Raw genomic sequence first — 20,834 nt, forward strand, 5'->3', positions numbered from 1 at the left:
CTCTCATTAGCTTGTTAGTTCGATTCAATTTAAGATTATAATTATTTTACATACTTTTATTTTTTTTATTTTATAAAAAAAGTAAAAATAATATGAAACTAATTCAAAAAATTAATTATATAAATTTAATAATATAAAATATATCATTTTATATAGATTATTTAAAGGTATTAAAATGACTTTTTTATACAATGAATATTCATCTACTTAAACTATTTTACTTTATTTTTTCTTAATCAATTATTCAATGTCCATAGACACATTAAAAAATGCCTGGTTCATGCAAATAAATAAACATATCAAAGAAAACGATAAATAATAGTAGTATATTATAAGGCAGCATAAGTTGTTAGCTGCAAGGCAACTCCGCGAACTACAACGGACGTATGTTGGTTTCCTCGTCGAATAGGGTCTAACTTGCGTTTTTTTTTACGTGAAAAATGGAAGCTAAATAAACAAAGTAACTTCTCTGTGGACGTAAAAATAAAAGACGTATGAGTAGAATTGACGTATTACTAAGCATGCTATACCCAAGAAATTATGTAAATAATGATTTACTTTCACACATCACACAACATCTATCAACGGTTAAATATGAGCATTACTTAAAATTTGAAGTTGATGACAAACTAGCATAAATAGATCTACAATAGTTCCTATGGCATGAGAAAAACACCTGCACTCTGAAATCAATAAGGTGCATTTAGCTCAAACCATTGTTATATTAATCCCTTTCCTATTTTCTCCCTTTTCTTTTTTCTTTTTGTTTATACAACAGGAGTTCCAAGGTTTCCTTCAGCAGGGAGCAATAAGATCAAAGATGGATTAGAAACTCTGGAAAGTCCTGAGATACTCCCTAGCTCCTCAATGTCATGTAGCTAGCACCAAAACAGTTGCAGCTAAGAACGCGAACCTCTCTACACTGATGCACTTAGATTTGTGTTGGAAATATTGATGGAGTCAGCACTTTGCCCGCTTGAATTGGCAATGCATAAACCAATCAACTTTTTAGGATATAATTTACAAATACGAGTATATGACTAGATATTCGTACTTTTTAGGATAGCCATTTTTTTAATTTTATTTTAAAGTTTGGTGCAAGATGTACTGCCAATGAATAATATGCAAATCAATTTTTAAAACCTAAGAATTATACATCGTCAAGAAAGATGTTCTGGTTGTGTAGCTGTGACAGAAACATATAGTGATTTTAGCTTGTTTGTTAGCAAAAAGGGAGTGACAGCTAGCTTGCTTTGATTTGCTAAGTGGATGCCAAGAATGATTTTTATATCTCTAACAGTTGGAATTTGACATAGGTTGGCCTACTTCTCTTTCTTTATTTCCTTCATTTCATATATTGAACATATTGCTATTTGTTTGTGGACAAAGATTGCAAATTTGCAATTAATCATGTATTTGCACTCACAAAACACATGGAAGCATGAATATGCAACTTCAACAATGAAATACAAGAAATGAGTTAAGTTTACCAAGAGCTTACCTATGTTCTATTAGGCAGAATACTACTTGCAAGATCCTCGTTAATGGTAACTTGCAGTGGCGGCATTTGGCTCATAATGCCAGGCATCTCACTCATACTGCACAAACTTAACTAAGTGAAACTTCATAATGTTTATAGATATCAAAACCAAATATAAAAGAAAATGAATTTGCACGATATCAACAGCAAAGTGAACAAAGCTAATTCAAAATATTCACATACTTATTAAGAATGGTATTAATATTGTGCCTTGTGTGGCAGAAGAGGTCGATATTATCCTGCAACTGTTTTAACAAAGAAAATTATCATTATCACATTTTAATGTAATTATATGTTAATGAATAATATGATGAGTGATGACAAGGCATAGATAGCAAAAGGTGCGGGGGGTAGAAAGTATAAAACCACTTGCCTACAAACTATGTCATCAGATTATCAAAGAATATTATGCATTAAATTTTTTCCCCCAAATGCAGAGTAAAATGAAGCGAATGAAGAGCCTACTTAACAATGAACATTGGGAAATCAATGCAATACTAGCACATAATAATCAAAGATGCAAATTTAGAGATTCATTGATGCATGAGTAATTCTATTAATTAAGAAGTTTAATTGAAGTAATAAGACAGACAAATAAATCGCTATCTTATATAGCATATCAAACCTTGACTTCAGTAACATGACTGATAACTTTTCAACGCCACGTGTGAATGTGATATTTTTCTTCTATTTCTAACAATTTTATCTTTTCCTGAACATGATATGAACTATTCACCCATCAAAAAATTGAGGCAGGTGAAATGCCACATATAGTTAATATTTCAGGCCTACTATTTGTTAAACATGGTAGCATTTTCTTTACTTGTGGAAGGCATAAAATCATCAGCTGCTCCAGTATTTATAAAGAAAAAACTAAAACATATGACCATTGAGCTATTTACCTTGTAAGTAGACAAATTGGCAGTGATTTGATTGAAAGCTTGAGCATTCTGCTCCATGAGTTGCTTCAAAGGGCTACAAATACCTGATTGCACATAAGGAAGAAAGTATTTGCTGAAAATAAGGGCAATGTCCACAAAAAAAATGAGACATCATAAAAGCTGGGGCTGGGAACGATTCTATTCTAAGGCTAACATTATAATCCAATGGGGTTTGGCACATCAATTTTTTTTTTTTAAAAAAAAAAGTGACAAACCGATTGTGGCATTCCATTTACCAGACACAATGACACATTAACTAAAAGCTACCAGAACTTCATTTCAATATAACAGAACATTAACTACAAAAAAAGATATGTCATTGGTAAAGAATGAGTGATATGCATTATTTTCTTCTTCTTTAGATTAGCATAGATAGTAGAAAGCTGGCTTGCCAGCAGGGATAATGGGGACCGAAATTGGATTTGGGGATTGAGCTAGTGTCGCCACAATTTGTGGGACAACTTAACACCATGTGAGCCACTTCTCCACATTCTACAATTATTGTATTTAATATTTATGCATTTGTATTTTGGGATCTAGTGATCATAATTGTTGGATTCATGATTAGTTATTAGGATAGGAATGAGGGAATTTAGAGTTTAAGAGCATGTTTTGAACTGTTTTCAAAAACATTTTTTGTTTTCAGTAATTAGAAAACAATAAAATCCTTTTCAAAGATCATTTTCACTCAAAAAATATTAAAAACAGATAATATATTTTCTCTCAGGGATGAAATGTGTTTGCATATAGATTCTTAGACTGGCAATCAAGGGCTCTAAATTTTGGTTTTAGCTGAGCAAGAAGTTTGAAAATCATGAATAATGTGGTTGCACACAAGAAAGAGAAAATGATAAGAACTTACATTATAATTCATACATCATATAATAAATAAAACCTGATAAACTAACCATCATATTGTATCTGTTGACTTTGGTCCATATGGTGTGACATGCGAGGATATGTAGCCATGCTTGAGGGCAGAGCTGAATGTAAATTCGTCTTTGAAGCTAATTCCACTGGCTTATCCTGAAGAAGCATGACTTTAGAATACTCGTTCTTCAATCAACATTAGATCCTAAAGACATTATTGATTCAATATATCAAAACTGGAATCCCATTTATGGGATGCAACGTAATCATATTTTGTTGTTATTTGAGTTATCATCAACATTCTTGAGGTAAAATATGTTTGAATTTTTTTTATAAAAAATATATTTGAAATTTAACAACACCTACATAGTACATAAAACATCAAAGACAGAATCAGGGAAAGATTAATTTCACAACTCTTCAAAACACACTAAATTACAAGAAACATAGTATGTGTACACCAGTTTCCCAGATTTCATGTACCTTTCTATTATTGACCTTTTTCCCCAGATTGTGTTCTTCTGATTTTCTTCGCTTTCTCTGCAAAATAGTTTACACAGTATTTTAAAGGGGCAAATCACATAAGTACCCAAGTCCAATGCTTAATGCATTATGTTCATACAGTGCACAACTTTCTATTTTGTGGATAAAACTTTATAAAGGACCCTAATAATTTTTCAACTTTTAACTGAAAAGAACAAAGGCAAGGAAAGTTAACTTGGTCTATTTTATTAAGAGTATATTTGATCATGAGATGAAACATAACCTTAAAATAGGGTTCTAAATTGTGGTCTGCAGTGGCAAGCCACAACAACCATATTTTGGCCAAATTGAAAGTTCCATCAGCTTTATTTTCCTGCATTTTTCTGCAATTGCTGGGACTGCTACCATGACAACAACCAAAATCTAAAACCCTGCCTTTAATCACTAATATCACCACCACTTATACCACACTTAGCTACACAGCCATGCAAAAGTTAAGCCATTGTAACAATGCCAAAAACTAAGGTTTAGGAGGAGATGGCGAGACAAGTAAATTTGAATGCATTGGGAAAAGGAAGTTCCACTGTACATGTTCAACTTTCAAGTAATTAATCACAATATAGTGATTTTAATGCATTTAAATTTGTCTTCTATTGTTGGGAACTGCATAGGTATCATAATTGGCGGCAAAAAAATGGAAATTGCAGAAACTGTTCAAAGAAAAAGAGCTTACTGTCAACCATCTACACCTCAAAGCAACATCACGAACAGTTTTATCTGGCAACAGGGCAGCAATTTTGATATACCTCATGATACTTGGCTCATCAGCATATCTAGTCACAAAACAGAAGAATCACAAAAAACAAGGGTCATGAAATATAAACTGTATAAAGAGAAAGAAATATCAGCACTATAACATAAAAATATATGGCACAATTACAAACAATTTAGCATAGCCACTAGAACCCAAGTAATTCTAAAAGAGAGAAGCATAAATGGTATGATTGGTTCTATGGTGATGGAAGGGGAGATGAAGGGAGAGGGATTTTAATGGAAGGATGGGAGGAAGGAATCCGTTGCTTGGTTAGGAGGGGGAGGAGAGGAAAAAGAAATTAATTTACTATTATACCCTTACAATGCACAAATAAAACCATTAAGCTCAAGTATTCAAATTTAGAATAATATAGTCAACACAATTCACAAACTAAGTATTTTCCCTCCCTTCCAAATCCCCCAATACTGTAGAGGAGGTAAAAATGGGATGGATGGATATGGGGTCCCTTATTTCTCCTCCCCTCCATTTCCATTCTCATCCAACCAATGTAAGCAGTAAGCAAAGAAAAGAATACTTAGCAGCAGTTTAATTGGGAATTGAAATGTCAAACAAAAACAACATTTGGAAATTGACAAGATCATTATAAGAAAAAGTAAAGCATGTAGTTCACAGATACAAAGACGGACAGCATGATTCCTTTATGTTCCATGAAATGGCTTTCAGACAGACAGCATGATTAGTTCACGGATACAAAAGGGCCAACAACTGGCAATCGCTTCATCCCACAAATAAAAAACATAAAATCCTGTCCATCTAAGATTCGAAATTATTATCATCATGAGAAAGTAAATTGAAAAATGAGTTACCATGCACCAATGTAACACATAGAAGCCATAATGAAAAGGGTTGAAGAAAAGCTAAAAATGTCCTAACCTAGTCAAAACAAACAACTTACTTGGCAAGGCCTTCTTCCAATCTGTACTGTTCATCAACAGACCACTCAACAGCCAACCCTGTGTCGTGCTTCAGCCCCGGGACCGAATCGAGAAGAAGCGAGGAACTGGATAGATTACCAGCTTGACTCATTTGACCCATGACAGGATTACTACTGTTAATGATGCTTGAATTCCCAGAATATATCATCATCTCAGACGAACTACTTAGCCCAAAATAATTACCCATAGGAACCATCTCGGACAAGCGGTTAATAGCACCACCACCAGGTTGAAATGATATTGCACGCCTGTTCAAAACAGAATCTATATCTTCATTGTGAAATCCAGCGTTTGACTGTGCTGCCATCCTTATTATCCCCTGTTATCTAACAACTTCCCTAAATCACCTTAAGCCACAACTAGCATCAACAACCATCTTCAAACCAAAACAACAACACCGATTCAGGGTACCCTCCAAGATCAAAATCACTCAGATTCCACACAGATTAAAAAAAAAAAAGGAAATACCCAACAGGAATCAGAGGCCAAATACCCAGATAAGGCTCGATATTCAGTTGATTAAGGGAACTTGGTGACACCCCCAGAATAAGCAACCAGAAACCCCACGATCAAATTCCTTCAAAAATTCAGACTTTAGTTCAGAAATGGAGATCCCAGAAAAGTAAAGAGTGACCCAGAAGGCGAAACCTGAAGTTAAAGCCCAGAAAAAACCAAAGTCAGTGTCTAGAGAAGAAAAGAAGCTTCATCTTCACGAGGGTCAATTATAGAGAGCTACAAAGCAAAAAAAGAAAACGATAAAAGCCCTAATAACAGCAAAATCAGACGTGTCGTAACAGAACAACAGGGAGTGGATAGAGAGAGAAAGAGAGAGTTACCTTTTTTGTAGCAACTTTCCGACCGAGGCCTAGTTGGTTGTGGTGACGGTAGTGCCTTTTTTCTTTCTTCTCTTTCTCTCTCTAACACTACGCTACAATGCTAATACCGCACTACCATTTGGCATTTGCTACTTTCTGGGTTTGCGTTGTGACACCGAAACACTCTCTCTCTCTCTCTCTCTTTCCCCTCTCGAGAGAGACAAGAGATGGCTTAGAGCTCCGCCAACAGGGATGCAGAGAAAGGGAAAATAGGAAAATCTTGGTTTTAATTTTTTGAAACAATTCTTCTTAAATTTAAAGGAAAGATAATAATGGATGGTTGTGGATCTTGGAATTCAGCAACAGTGCGAATCCCAATAAGCATTTGATGCTGATCATTGTGGACTCCACCTCTCCTTTCTGCTTAATTTTTCTGCTAATTTATCTCTTTATCATTTGTTTTCTTATGCAAAGTATGAATGTTATTTTATTTAAAAGCACGGGCATTAAGTACATACATCCTATGCCAAGACAACATCCCATGATAATTCCATTCAAATTTAATACATGTTCAAAATCAAAAAAGAATTAACAATAACAAGTAGGGTATTTATTTATTAAATTAGTGATTCTGTTGATTTTTCATCATTAATATCAGTATTTTAATAATATTCATGTGTTATTAATTAGTTTGTCAAACACATTAGAATACTATTATATTTATGTTAACTAAAATACAATAATATATTTACAGCGTGTTCGGTTTGGCAGTGATTTTTTCCATATTTTTTGTGTGAAATTAAAAAAAAATATAATTGTTGATTCACTAAATCCATAAAAAATTAATTAATTTTATTTAATGCATCATTCCATTGCATTTATAGTCTTTTTAGCTTCACACCAGGTTGCCTTGGACTTCCACCTTAAAAGATAAGTTATATTGAGTAACTTTGAAGTAATAGATTCACAGTATGTTAAGTTTAGCAGGGACTCTCTGCATATTTTTCATGAAAGATTAAAAGTAATGTAATTGTTTTTTCATTAAATCCACAAAAATTTAATCGATTCTACTTAATGCACCATCAAGTCACATTTATAGTCATTTTGGTTTCACCTCACGTTGCCTTAAAACTCCACATCGAAGGATAAACTATATTGAATAGTTTTGAGGTAATAAATTCACAGTTGTTTAGTTTGAGAGTGACTCTCCACTTATTTTCCGTGAAAAAATAAAAACAGTATAATTGTTACTTATTAAACCCACATAATTTTAATTGAGTCTACTTAATGCACTGTCACGCCTCATTTACAGCTTTTTGACTTTAAGTCACGTTGCCTAAAAACTCCACATTGAAAGATAAGTTATATTGACAAGCTTTAATTTTTTATTTTGTGTGTTATATTTTTACATGAAACAAACATCCATTTAGTGTCTTGCTTGCCGATTCGATCACATGCACCAAACGTCTATTGACACTTTCTGATACACAAAATAGAATATTTGTACAATGTGTATGTTTGGATTTAAGTTGATAAACTTAATTTACATATTGAGTCAGTAAAAGTTTCTTGAGTCTTGTTTCTCTGTAGCTAAATTTTTAGACAAAATTTACTCTCAAACATACATACTTTTTGAAGGATAATTAAATATTATTTCAAACTAATTTTACTCTCAAATATACATTTGAAACACTGCCACTGAAAAAAAAATACCCAATTAATACTGAGAGATTGAAAAAAACGTTAGTTAATCCTTAACACATTCTTAGTCATTTAGATATAGATCTATAAATAGATAAGAATAATATTGAAATTTTACTCAAACAGACCTAAATTTTGATAGAGATAGTTTTTGAAAAATACAAATATAAATATGAATATCCTACCCAAACTATAACTCTTATATGATCCCTATGTTGAGAATTGTCAAAGCACTAATCATCCTTATCAATATAGGGTCCTCCCACTTCCCATGTTGGGATAGACACGTGTGCACTTCCTCTAGGAATAGTTTGAAAATTCTACCAAGGAATTCCAAAACAACAAAAAAGAACGAATACTTTATTGAAGAGAAACTGAGTTTAAAATGTTTTATTTAAAACAAAAAAAAATGGTAGAAGTGATTTTTAAAGATTAAGAAGCGTCCATAATATATTATCTTCCGGACTAGTGATCACTAGCCAGCGGCAATCTCACTTGATTAGCATACTTTATTAGGAAAAAGCACAACACACCATGCTTTGGGGAGACCAAGTTTATACCAAGTTTTGGTTTTTTTTTTTTGGGAAAGTGTTGTACGCGTGCCATCACCAAGTTTCTGTAAGCATTATTCATCAACTTAAAAACGTAAATCTCACTGTTTTTTTTTTTTTAACTCAGTAGTGTTATTTGTTAGCAAAGCAAATAATACGAAGAATAAACATTCTATATTCCAATAGGTTAAAGAGTTTTTATAACAATTAACTTGAAAGTCATATTAATAATACTTTCTAATTAATTAATTATGTAAAAAAATACTAATAATACATAAAAAAATAAACTCTGAAATTAAAGTGAGGGAAAATGGTGCAGTTTTACAAACACTATTCGGTAGTGATTAGTATTTCCCTTTTTTTTCACTCGTTTCTGCTGATTGTAATGAGAGAAAAGCTTTTGATATTAACACAAAAAGGATTTCGCAACACTTTGTGTTTATGAGGTTACATATTTTAAGGGGGGGAAATCAGATACGTGTGTTGAGTCGTCAGCCTCTATAAGACGTTATTAACACATCATTAATTTCAACCAAAAGCAATGTTTATGTGGGAAAAATGGGCTAATAAGGTTATTGGTGTCAGCCTCTAATAGGGCATGGTTAATGGTTTGATTGCTTCCAAAGTCACTGGGTCCCTAACATCTGGGAGCTTCTTTTTTGTAACGTGACAGCGCCATCTGTGCACACCTTGACACTTGACACTCACCACAACGTTCATTTTGGCATCACCTTGCTGAGGGAGGCTTCTGCTTGTCGCTGCCATTCAATTGAACCTTCCATCAGTTTTCGTCTATAATATATAAGTTGCTTAATTATTTTCTGCTTTATAATTGATACAGATTCTTTTTAACTTTTTAGCTTAACCGATGGATTTGGTTTTGGTTTCGTTAATTGGAAATGATGAATTTTGATATGCTCACATGCTAAGCACATGGTTAGTAAAAAAATGCAGATAATTATATATATATATATATATATATATATATAGGAAAAAAATATATATTAGATTTTATAGTAAATAATCAAATTAAAACACAATAGCCATATCTTATGCGAGAGCTTTTTTTTTAATAAGTTACGTCACTTACGTGACCTTAAATTAGGATCATCTACATATAATTAATTTTAGGAATTTATCGTAATTTTGTTCCACTTAATTTTTTAAATTTATGATTTTACTTCATTGATTTTTAATTATAATATTTGGTATCTTAATTTTATAAATTTATGATTTTGACTCCTGATATATTATTAACTAATAACTATGATTATTAGATATATTAAATTAATTATAAATTAAATAAAATCATTAATAATTAAAAAACTCTAATAAAAGGCTATTAATTATAATGTGATGTTATGATAAGTGGAGACACATGGAATAGGTAGAAGAGGTGTTTGCAAATAAGATGAGAACAATGCTATGACAAATTAGGATTAACAATTTTTTATTTAATTTTATAATAATAATTATTTTGATTAATTTATAACTAATTTAATAACTGAATTAATTAATCAAAAGTATTTGTTAATAATCTATCAAGATGATAAAAAGTTATCAATTTATAAAATTATTTAGATCAAATGTTACAATTAAAATTCAGGGAAATAAAACTCATGAATTTAGAAAATTATACTTAATTTTACTGCGTCTAAATTTATTTTTTCATTTGCATATAAAAACGAATTAAATATGCCCCGGGTATACTGCCTTTATATTATTGTCATATTTTCTATTCATGAACTCAATATAACATGCGGAAGATTTATTGCTTTTAAAATGAATAATTTACTTTAGAGAAAACAATTAAAGAATTCTAATTAATAATGAGAAAAATAAAACAATTTTTAGCAAAATTATTATCTATCATACATGTATTTTTAATATTAATTAATTTTATCAATAATATAAATTTATGGTTTTTAAAATAAAATATTTACTGTGAGTAAATTAAATCCATGCCAGAATTATACTAGTAATATACCTACTATGCAAAACGCAAGGTTGACCAGAGAACATATTAAGTGGGAATAAGTTAATAGATTTGAGCTTACGATGAATTTTTGAGATCTAAGTTTGGCTTGTATCCTATTAAAGGTTTTTATTTTGGTTCGATCTTTTTTAAAAGTCTAGCCTGATAGCCTTCTTAAGAGCCTTATTCATATTAAATCTTTAATATTCATTTGTTTTGGAATACGAAACTATTAGGAAAGTTAAATGAACGAAAAAAAAAACGTTAATCGGGATAGGAAAATCAATGAAAATAATGAGTAATATAAAGGGTCATATGACTCACACCATTGTAATTAAAGTCTTACTTGATTATAGAAATGGAAGTTATGAAATACTAATGTATAATCAAAGCCGGTTAGTTTTAAAAAAAATTAATTGTATCCAAAAAATAATATAAGTATAAATTGGTATCCAAAAAATAATATAAGTATATATACGTATATATAGGCCGGTCTATCAGGCTTATAAGGTTTTTTAATAAGCCTAAGTCGTCTATTTAATTTAATAGACCTTTAAAAAAGCCTAAACCTAACATTTTAATTAAATAAGTCAGTATAGATCATGCTTTATGTAGATACCTCTATAGGCCGATCTGACCGCTAAAACCAATTTAATTTAAATAGTTTAGTTGGAGCAAAAGTTTTTGGCATGTAGGTGATTCTAATCTAGAATAGTACTGTGGGACAATGGTTTGCTTTGTGGTCTTAGACTCGATAATATTCTTACTACTCTCTCCATTAAAATTTTGTGTTGGGAATAGGAAAAATATAGAAGTCAACTCCTTGACTTCGACATTCGTGTTATAGAAATCGGAAATGCCAGCAAAGTATTTCTTATTATGCACGGAAGGATTTTTTTTAACAAAATTTAGATGTTGATTTTGTTGTTTTTCGGTTAAAATTGGAGTTCATCTAAAAAATTAAAAGATGTAATCAATATTATCGTTTTTAAAAAATTATTATATAGGTGTTAGTTGTGAAAACAAATATTTTTAAAACAGTAAAAGAATTTTCGCTAAATAATTTTATTAACAAATAAATTATTAAAGATGAAATGTATAACTAATTTTGATCATGAGTTTTTTTTTATTAAATAAATAAATTCATAATTTTTAACTTATCAGATAATTATTTAGTACTTAATGTAAATCATAATTATAATTTCGATAAATATATCCATTCGAATTACAACAATATTGTAGTTTATAAAAATAAAAAAACTTTGATAAAAGTGTTTTTAATTTAATGATTAGTTTTTATATAATTTTGATAATAATAAGTAAGGATTGAAAAAATAAAATTTTGAAAAGAAATAAATAAAGATTAACAAACTTTCATATCTTTTACATTAATATTTTTTAATGCTACATAAATATTTTCATTATATCTTCTATTATTGTTAATATATTTACATTTATTTGAAAAACGATATAATTAAAAACACAAATGATAAACAAGACCCAACATTATTTAAAAATGAAAAAAGACATGGATTAAAAAATTACAATGCTTAAGTATTCAGATAGTGCGTTTGGATAAAGAATTTTAACTAAGGAAAGTAATTTATCAGAAAATTTGAATTTCTGTAATTTTGGAATTTTAAAATTCATTGTTTGGATGCTTTTTATGAAGAATTTAAAATTTTGGAATTTTAAAACAGAATTTTAAACAACTAAAAATCTGAAATTTCAATTTCCTTTTAAAATGTGAGAAATTGAAATTCTCTTCTCACCGTCTTCTTCTTCAAGAAACATCTTGAACTCCTAAAATATCGATTGGGTGTGAGCATAGAGGAACAATAGCATACCAATCATATTTTGTCTTTTTTTTCATTCATATTTTTCATCTCATAATTTTAATTTTTTTTATTCAAACACAAAATTTTGAAAATAAAAGAATTTCAATTAAAGTATTTAAAATTCTTAGAATTTAAATTTTTTTAAAATTTTAAATTTATTCATCCAAACACACTCTTAAAAAGAAATACCGGTCAACAAAGAATTATGTATTTCATGTAAAAACAAAATCAAATCAAAACAAGAGCGCAATTTTTTTATAAAAAAAAAATGTTTGTCAAAAGAAGAAGTTTAAAAATTTCAATATACAAAATTTAAATATTGTGATAATATATTTATGCTAACTTTATATTATATAATGTGTAATATCATGGTATTATAATAAAATTATATTTCAAAATTTATAATGTTTATTAAAATAGTTTGAAACATAACGAGCGTACATAATCATTCTGTTAATGGATTGTACTGTGTTAAAATAGATAAAAATAGATGAATAAATAATTTATGCATTGGTTATATAAAAGTGTTTTATGTTATTATTTAATCACAAATTATCATATGTTTCTTAATTTTTATAATAACCATAACATCCGATATTTCATTAATCTATATATTTAATTTGATTGATAATAATTAAATGTAAAAATATACTAATTATAAAATTTAATTAAACGAACTTTATGTGAACCTTTTTTGTAAGTTTCGGCAATTAATTCAACTGAAACTTAAATTACACTACTGAAATAAATAGTAAAAGGTTTTACTGCTTTTTATGATCAAACAGATAAAATAAAATAAAAAATAACTTCAAGAAAAAAAAAATTTAATTTTATTTCCTTCCACTTTTCCTCCAATTTAAATTTCAATTTTTTTTCTTCCATCATTTTCTTTCTTTTCTACCAAACATAGGATAAATAAAAAGATGTGTAATGAATTAAAATATAAATAAATTTTAACTAATTTTCTTCTATTTAATGATATTATCTCTAAAATACACTTCATTAATTAAAATTTTATTTTCAATGAACTTATTTTTTCCACATGGAATTAAATGTAAATTTTACTTTAATAAATGAATTGATTTTTTTAGGACTTTTAAAATTAAATGTCATGTTAATAAACTTTTTAAATAATCGTGATTTTTTTTTATATTTCAGTCCGGATCTCGTCATGAAGTAGTGAATTTATTATAATTTGACAGCCAGTGAATTAGCTAAATATTGCATTTTGCATCTACTTGTACTCATCGTGACATCATCAAAAGTAGTTTTGAAGGTGCATATATAAGCCTAGTTCATCAATCACCTTATGTGTTCATTTTTTAGAGTGATTGAATTTCTATTTTTTTTAACATAATTAACATTGTTAAAGGATTGTTTGGTAGAGGAGAGAAATAGGATAAATGAAAATAAAAAATAAGTAATTAATAAAATAAAAAAAATATTTGATTAAAGGTAAATAAAAATGAGTAAAGAAAACAAAATAAACAAGTACTGGTGAATTCCACCCTATATATTTCCACTCTATTTCTATCATACCAAACAATCATCATTATTTCCATCACCTTAATTTTCCCTCTTTCCATCCTATTTCATCCAACCAAACAAGACGTAAGAAATAATAAGTATACTTTTATTTTAAATTTAATTTTTAAAAGAGTAATTACACAATTTATTACATAAATATTTTAACCTTAGTTTCTATTTTAAAATTCTTAATTAATTATACACATATATTTTGATAATTTAAATATTTTTTAATTTGTGAATTTTCTATTTTATACAAATTTGAAAATATTGGTGCCACACTCGCATAGTTAGTTTTAGATTATTCCAAACCCATTTATTGACAACCTCATAAGTCACAACCATTAACTATGACTGACACATTTATGCTTGCACCAAAAACGCAGAGTTCCCTTGTAGTATGCATCAGTGTTAGTTTATAGTTTGTATAATTAATTTTGATAGAGTTGATTTTAAATTGTTGAATAAAATTTTTGATACGGATCTGAATTAATCTGAACCCCATGTTTTTATTGGAATGTGTGTTTTGCTTAAAAAAGAAAATACATACAAGACTAGGCAGGAACTGATGACCTCCAAAAGTCTTTGCAACCTGAATCTTTGATGACTATATAAAAGAATCCGTTAATTACCCTTTAAAATGCATTTTTTACTCACAAAGCAAGGAGATTTAAAAATGTAGGTCCTTACGTATCACCTAGTTTTATGCATGGAATCATATCAATAACCAATTCAGGAAAAATCAGAATGCATAGTTTCAACTATTACGCTGTCAAAAAAAGTTACCAATCATATGCTCTGGTGTTCTTCCCTTGGAAAGCTTTGAACAGTATCTGACCATCTACCAGGGGAGTGATCACTACTGTTAGATGAGACATGAGCCTCCCCTCTTGCATCTCTAATCATCTTTAAAACCTCTCTCATTGTAGGCCTGTTCTCTGGTACTAGTGAAACACATGCCATTGCAATGTTCAAAAGAGCCTGAAGCTTCTCTTCAGATACTTCATTGCCTGAGGCAGGATCATCCCCGGACTCGGTCTCTTCTTCGCGCACTGACCGAACCCACGTAGGTATGTCTGAACCGTATGTCTGAACAAGGTCTTGGAAGGGTGTTTTGCCGGTTAAAAGCTCAAGAAGAAGGACCCCAAAACTGTATACATCTGCTGGTTGAGTTTGTGACCTTTGAAAGTTGCGGCATTCGGGTGCTCTATAGAATAAAGAAGTGGCACTAGGCTCATCCATTGAGTCAGGATTAAGGAACACAGTGAGACCATAATCAGTAAGACATGACTCAAAGTCAGAACCCAACAATACATTAGAAGATTTCAGGTTTCCATGTGTCAAGCCAGGGTTCTGGTGGATGTATAGCATGCCTGTTGCTAGATCTTCTGCAATTTTAAGGCAGGATGTCCAGTGAAGAGGCTTCCCCCCACCAGATGTTTTTGATCCTGCATTGGTCATCACAACAGCTCTTCTGTCAATAATTAGTTTGAGAGCAATGTCAAGATGCACAATTTTCAGTTTACTTCTTAGCATTTAGAAATCATCAAAGTGCCGGTGTTATTACTTATTAGTTTCATGCATATGCATAGTGGTGCCTTTAGAATGCTATATTGGTTTAAAATTCTGACACTTCCAAAAGGTTCAATTAACAAATACAAACAATTTCAATCACATCGAGAAAGTATCAATTGCACAAAAAATAACGATGAAGTAGAGTTAAATGTAACATATATGTAAGTCTTACTTGCATAATTTAATTACTAGAGGCTAGCTCAAACTTAGCCTCACTTTATTCAAGGTAACTCAAACATACTATCACTTGGATTCTACGTTTACCTCCATTCACGTAAGTATTAATTATCATCGTATATTTTGTTTATTATCAAGATACAACAAGTCAGTCATACAATGCAACATGGTAATAGCATGAATGCTAAAAGTTCTCAAGGATTTAACTTTGAAAATAAAACAGGCAGTGTGTGTGAAGAGAAAAACAATAGTTTCAAGCCAGCAGAAATACACGTGAGGATCCTGGCAAAGTGACAATTGGAATGATTGACATTGACTACTTTTTATTCTTGGATATTATGATCCCACCATTATTTCTAAGACAAAAAGCATTGTTTTACCCTTTATAGAAATGAACTAGGGGGGCTGTCCCCTAGGAAGAACTATGCTTATACTTTTATCACAAATACTCAACTTTTTACATCATCGAGCGAAGATACACTTATCTTCATATATCTACAAAATAATTAACAGCTTTTAAAATTTAAACGGTTGCCGGAATACTGTTGTTTATCCAGAATTTTTCCCTCATCTTCGAAAAGGATTCAGGATTCTAGAAAGGGACTTATTGATTGATCACTAAATCTTTATTACTGAAAATGCAGATTTCAGCTACCATATTGAAAAGAATTCAATTGTGTCATTTCCTTTTAAATAAAACAAATTTGAATAAAAAGATGGTAACGTTATAACCGCGATGATTCATCAAAAAATGCAATTCTACCATCTATGAATCCCGTTGCAAGGTGGCAGCGAAAAGTGATGATCACCTGACGATGGATGGGCTTATTTAGGGAAGAGAGATGGGAGAGTTTCCAAATGGATAATGAAATTTCGAACATAATAAATATACAAGGCATAACTTGACACCGATTAAGTTCGGATTAGATCACTGTACAAGTACATGGTAGTACACTAAAATTCGAATTCCACTCTGTAACTTTTCAATGGTTGAGTGGGACAACACTAAACACGGGGGTCACGCCAATAAATGAGTTGTCAATTTAGGAGCACACACATTTATAAATTCTTAAATTACATTAAACAGCTTGACAGGGAAAGCAGCACCCTTTGTCCTTATTATTTAACTAGTAAATCTGAGCGAGAGGGAAAGATTTAGTGCGTAGAAATAATCGGAGGCCCCATTACCAAAAGATTATAGTTTACGTCACTCTCAGCCCCCTTTTAAGGACCAAACTACATTCTTATAATAATAATAGTTACATGATTTAAATCCTCCTTCACACGAAAAACTACTAATTATGCAGACACAATTATTTTCTATTAGACAATTGTATAAACATACATCCGCGACAAACAATTACGTTATAATATGATTTTATAATCCTGAGAGTGTAAGCCAGATTAAAATACCTTATAGCATGATAAAATAGTATTTATTTAGTTGGTAGCATTGGGGTGGTGAGATAGATGTAAGTAAGAAAGAATAGGTACCGTGAATAAGGGAGAAGAGGCTGCCATTAGGAAAGTAATCATAAACGAGGAGGCGTTCCTCCTTAGCCTGGAAATAAGCCCTGAGTGGGACCAGGTTAGGGTGGGTGAGGCTCCCAAGGACTTGAATGTGAGCCCTGAACTCTTCCAAGGCAGGATACCTAGCATCTTTCAACCTCTTCACAGTAACTATGAACCCCGATTCCATCACTGCCTTATACGTACTTCCCACTATACCCCTCCCCAATGTCTCCGCCGATGCCTTGAGCAATTCCTCCAAACTATAACTCATCTCCCGATCCCCTCCTCCGCAGAACACCAGCTTCCCTACACCCTCATTTTCCCACGCAAAACCCCCTTCTTCTTCTCCCCCTCCTCCCGCCACACCAACTTCCCCTTCTGCCACTTCTGCACCACCCTTCTTCTTCTTCTTCTTCTTCTTCTTCTTGCAAATCACAACCCACACCACAGCCATGCAAACTAATACCAAAACAACTCCACCCACGCTCCCTCCAATTATTTTTATCAACTTCGTGCGGTTCAATGATGACGTCGACGATTTCCCCATCGTCCTTGGTATCAACGGATAACTAGGGCTTGTCGATGGCGCCAATGAACCGTTTTTGCATGCTTCTTCTATCTGTTCCCCGCAGAGCCCCGGGTTCCCCCAAAACGACGACGCATTGAACCGGATCAATGCCGAGCTCACCGGAATCTCGCCGGAGAGCCGGTTGTTGGACACATTTAAATACCTGAGGCTGCTCTGGTTGAAACCGGGAATGCGTCCGGTGAACGCGTTGTCTTGCAAGTAGAGAACGTACAGTCGCCGCAGATTCAGCAGCGACGCCGGAATGTCGCCGGAGATATGGTTCTGCGACAGAACAATGACCTTCACGCGGTGGAGGAACGCGACCGAGGCGGGAAACTCGCCGGAGAAGTTGTTTTCGTTGAGGAAAATCGATTTGAGGTTGACCAAGGCGGAGAGATTGGGGATTTCGCCGGAGAGTGAGTTTCCTTTGAAACTGAGGACTCGGAGCTGGTCCAAACGGCCCAAGATCTTGGAATCCAGAGGACCTGTTAAATTGGAGTGTTCCAGAACTAGTTTCCTGACTCTTCCGTTGAAGCAGTCTCTGACCCCCAACCACGTGCACACGTCGGTTCCTTCTCGCCATGGAAGCTTGTTGAGAGCGTCTATGGAGGATTTCAATGCCAGAAGTGCCTGTGAATCGTCTTCTTGTGATCTTGCTGGTTGGGACAGGAAGAGACAAAGGAGAAAAACAAAGACGACATCATAGGATCTCTCCATGGTCGGGACCAACCACACACACACTGCTGCAAGTGAGGGGCTTTAGTTAATTTCAACTGTTTTGGTTTCGTCCCATAATGAGATCCATTTAACACTTTAATGCATAGGAGGAGAGTTAACAGTTAACTGACCTAGCTACTTAAATTAGCTGAAAAACGGTTGAGACCACAACAGATCTTTCTTTGGTCTTCTCACTCACTTTTAAGTCTTGTTCAGATCTACCATTGACATTCTTGTGGGAAAAAAGAGAGTCTTCAACTACTCATCTAAACCACAAACTTGAACAGAACACAAGTAAAGTAAAGTAACCATGAGAATGAAAGAGCTAGCTAATAGCTCTGTTTGGGAGCTCTGGTGGGGATCCATGAAATCGGAGACACTTACTGCGGTTAAAGTGGTTGGCTTTTCTCGAAACTCCTCCACTCTACGCCACACTCGAAACACTCACGGAACCTGTGCCAGAACTTTCACGTGAAATCAATCATCCCAGTACTCGCAGACCACAAAATAACCATTCTTTTCGTCTCTCTATGATTTCTATATTCCTAAACTGCTAGCTGCAACATTATTATTAAATAATAAGTAAACAACAACTTTGCAAGCAAACAAAAACAACACAGTACTGTAATTTTTATTTATTTATTTATTTAATTATTTACACTACAGTATATATATTTTGGTTTGATCCTGTTGCGGAATAAACAAAAAGCCATGCATTTAGTAGTAATTTTATAGTACTTACTTCCTTTCTCGGGTTGCTAATACTCGTGGAATTTAGCACTTTTTTTAAAACTTGGCCGAGGTGGGATCCAATGATCTATCCTTTTGAATCATTGAATGGAATGATGAAGGCTTGAGACAGGCTCAAAAAGTTTCAACACTTTCTCCAATTTCTTCTTTCAGTGGTGGAATTGAATGTTTATGTTGAAAAAATATATATTAACAGTAGAAACACACATGGTGCAAGTGCAGATTCCAGCTGCTAAAACCGCTATAATCGAAGATCCATCTGTACTCTGAATGGGTTTGGAGCAATAATGAGAGAGAGAGAGTTTCTCTGCTGCATCTATGTGTATTATGCGCGTGTCTGTCTGTCTGATCAGAGAGAGAGAGAGAGAGAGGACAGAAAAGAACATGCCCCGTTCTTCCTCTCACGAAGGCAAAAGGCCCCTCCTCTTTCCCCTCAGGAAATTGGTGAACGAATTGAAGGCTAACGAGAAAGCAATAAATGAGATTTCACACACACACACACACAAAGTAGAGATGATGAAAAATATAAAAAAAAACCAAACAACTGCCACGTGTTGCAATTAAATGGACACTGGATGAGTCAAAACAAAAAAGTGGAGTGGTGTGTAGTTGGGCTCGTGTATCACTGACCATTGACTCTTGCCAGTTGTCATATTCTGTATCTATCCTGTGTTCTCCCTCATCATATCATATCCTAAAAAGTATAAGCAAAGCAATATAGATGAATTATGTTTGGTCTGAAAATTAATGTATTTACTTAGAATAGATTACTAAAAAGAAGTGGGAAAATCTAAGAACGTGGTTTGTATTTTTTATTTTATTTTTTTAAATTATTTTTATTTTTAAAAGATTAGAACTTTGAAAACATATTTGGTTTGAGTTCTTATTTTTTATTTTCAAAAAATAAAAATATTGAAAATAATGTGTTTTATAAAAAAATGTATTTTTAGATTTACTTAAAATTATATTTCTTGCCATTTCATTTTATCCAAGATGAGGTTCCTTGATTTCAACTTAAAATACTGAAAATGAAATTTTATTATTTTTAATTTTTGTTTCGGTTGAAAAAATATTTTCACTTAAAATGAAAATAAAAATACAATCAAACGCACTTTCATCACTATTTTTTATTTATAATAAAAATGAACCAAACCAAACATCTCTTTTTTAAGTATTAGCAGATTTTGTGGCTGTGTTTGGTTGACCCGAGACCAAACCAAAACTATAGGTGCTATTAAGAGACCGTGGCTCTTTGATTATGTGTGTTTGTGGTCATCGAAAATCATGATAACAAAATTCAAAATTCAAAATTCATGTGTTTTCAGATTATTATTCAAAAGTTCCTATTGAGATGCGGGGACGGGCCTGGCCCAGCCCTTATGGGTCCTATTAAGAGACTGTACGCTCTTTATTTAAACCATGATAACAAAATGGACGCTAATTTTCGCCTATCCCGATTCATTCCAATGTGTTTTTGTTTTTGTTTCACAAAACTATTATTCTTCAAGAAAAACATGTTCCTGT

General features: G+C 32.1%; 2 protein-coding genes across 7 annotated transcripts; both read right to left on the reverse strand.

Annotated features, from left to right (window-relative positions):
• Positions 1 to 605: 605 nt before the first annotated feature.
• On the reverse strand, positions 606 to 6,819 carry LOC114376703. 3 transcript variants are annotated; one of them, XM_028334943.1, is made up of 10 exons: positions 6,441 to 6,819; positions 6,098 to 6,252; positions 5,565 to 5,980; positions 4,568 to 4,667; positions 3,835 to 3,891; positions 3,390 to 3,507; positions 2,443 to 2,525; positions 1,724 to 1,785; positions 1,502 to 1,598; positions 606 to 975 (listed from the first exon to the last, which is right to left on the reverse strand). In XM_028334943.1, exons 3-9 carry the CDS (start codon positions 5,909 to 5,911, stop codon positions 1,502 to 1,504), a joined length of 864 nt encoding a protein of 287 aa, XP_028190744.1. In that variant the 5' UTR covers positions 5,912 to 5,980; positions 6,098 to 6,252; positions 6,441 to 6,819; the 3' UTR covers positions 606 to 975. The 3 variants fall into 3 exon arrangements, with proteins under 3 accessions (XP_028190744.1, XP_028190743.1, XP_028190742.1); XM_028334942.1 differs by having other exon boundaries at positions 6,073 to 6,252; XM_028334941.1 differs by having other exon boundaries at positions 5,565 to 6,336.
• A 7,774-nt stretch (positions 6,820 to 14,593) lies between these two features.
• Positions 14,594 to 19,794, reverse strand: LOC114377032 (inactive leucine-rich repeat receptor-like serine/threonine-protein kinase At1g60630). 4 transcript variants are annotated; one of them, XM_028335413.1, is made up of 4 exons: positions 19,303 to 19,794; positions 18,945 to 19,117; positions 17,258 to 18,792; positions 14,594 to 15,459 (listed from the first exon to the last, which is right to left on the reverse strand). In XM_028335413.1, exons 3-4 carry the CDS (start codon positions 18,558 to 18,560, stop codon positions 14,801 to 14,803), a joined length of 1,962 nt encoding a protein of 653 aa, XP_028191214.1. In that variant the 5' UTR covers positions 18,561 to 18,792; positions 18,945 to 19,117; positions 19,303 to 19,794; the 3' UTR covers positions 14,594 to 14,800. The 4 variants fall into 4 exon arrangements, with proteins under 4 accessions (XP_028191214.1, XP_028191213.1, XP_028191211.1 ...); XM_028335412.1 differs by having other exon boundaries at positions 17,258 to 18,838; XM_028335410.1 differs by having other exon boundaries at positions 17,258 to 18,583; positions 18,692 to 19,117.
• Between the last annotated feature and the right edge of the window lie 1,040 nt (positions 19,795 to 20,834).

The sequence above is a fragment of the Glycine soja genome, chromosome 11 (genome assembly GCF_004193775.1).
Source record: "Glycine soja cultivar W05 chromosome 11, ASM419377v2, whole genome shotgun sequence".
Classification (NCBI taxonomy): Eukaryota; Viridiplantae; Streptophyta; class Magnoliopsida; order Fabales; family Fabaceae; genus Glycine; species Glycine soja.

Bases quoted from the DNA above. Each gene is read 5' to 3' on its own strand.
- LOC114376703 (XM_028334943.1), bottom strand. From the start codon at position 5,911: ATGGCAGCACAGTCAAACGCTGGATTTCACAATGAAGATATAGATTCT. The intron at 4,668-5,564 runs GTAAGTTGTTTG...TTTTGTGACTAG, and splicing joins TTGGAAGAAGGCCTTGCCAA to ATATGCTGATGAGCCAAGTA. The intron at 3,508-3,834 runs GTACATGAAATC...ATGCTTCTTCAG, and splicing joins AAAAGGTCAATAATAGAAAG to GATAAGCCAGTGGAATTAGC.
- LOC114377032 (XM_028335413.1), bottom strand. From the start codon at position 18,560: ATGGAGAGATCCTATGATGTCGTCTTTGTTTTTCTCCTTTGTCTCTTC. The intron at 15,460-17,257 runs GTACCTATTCTT...TGACCAATGCAG, and splicing joins CCTCTTCTCCCTTATTCACG to GATCAAAAACATCTGGTGGG.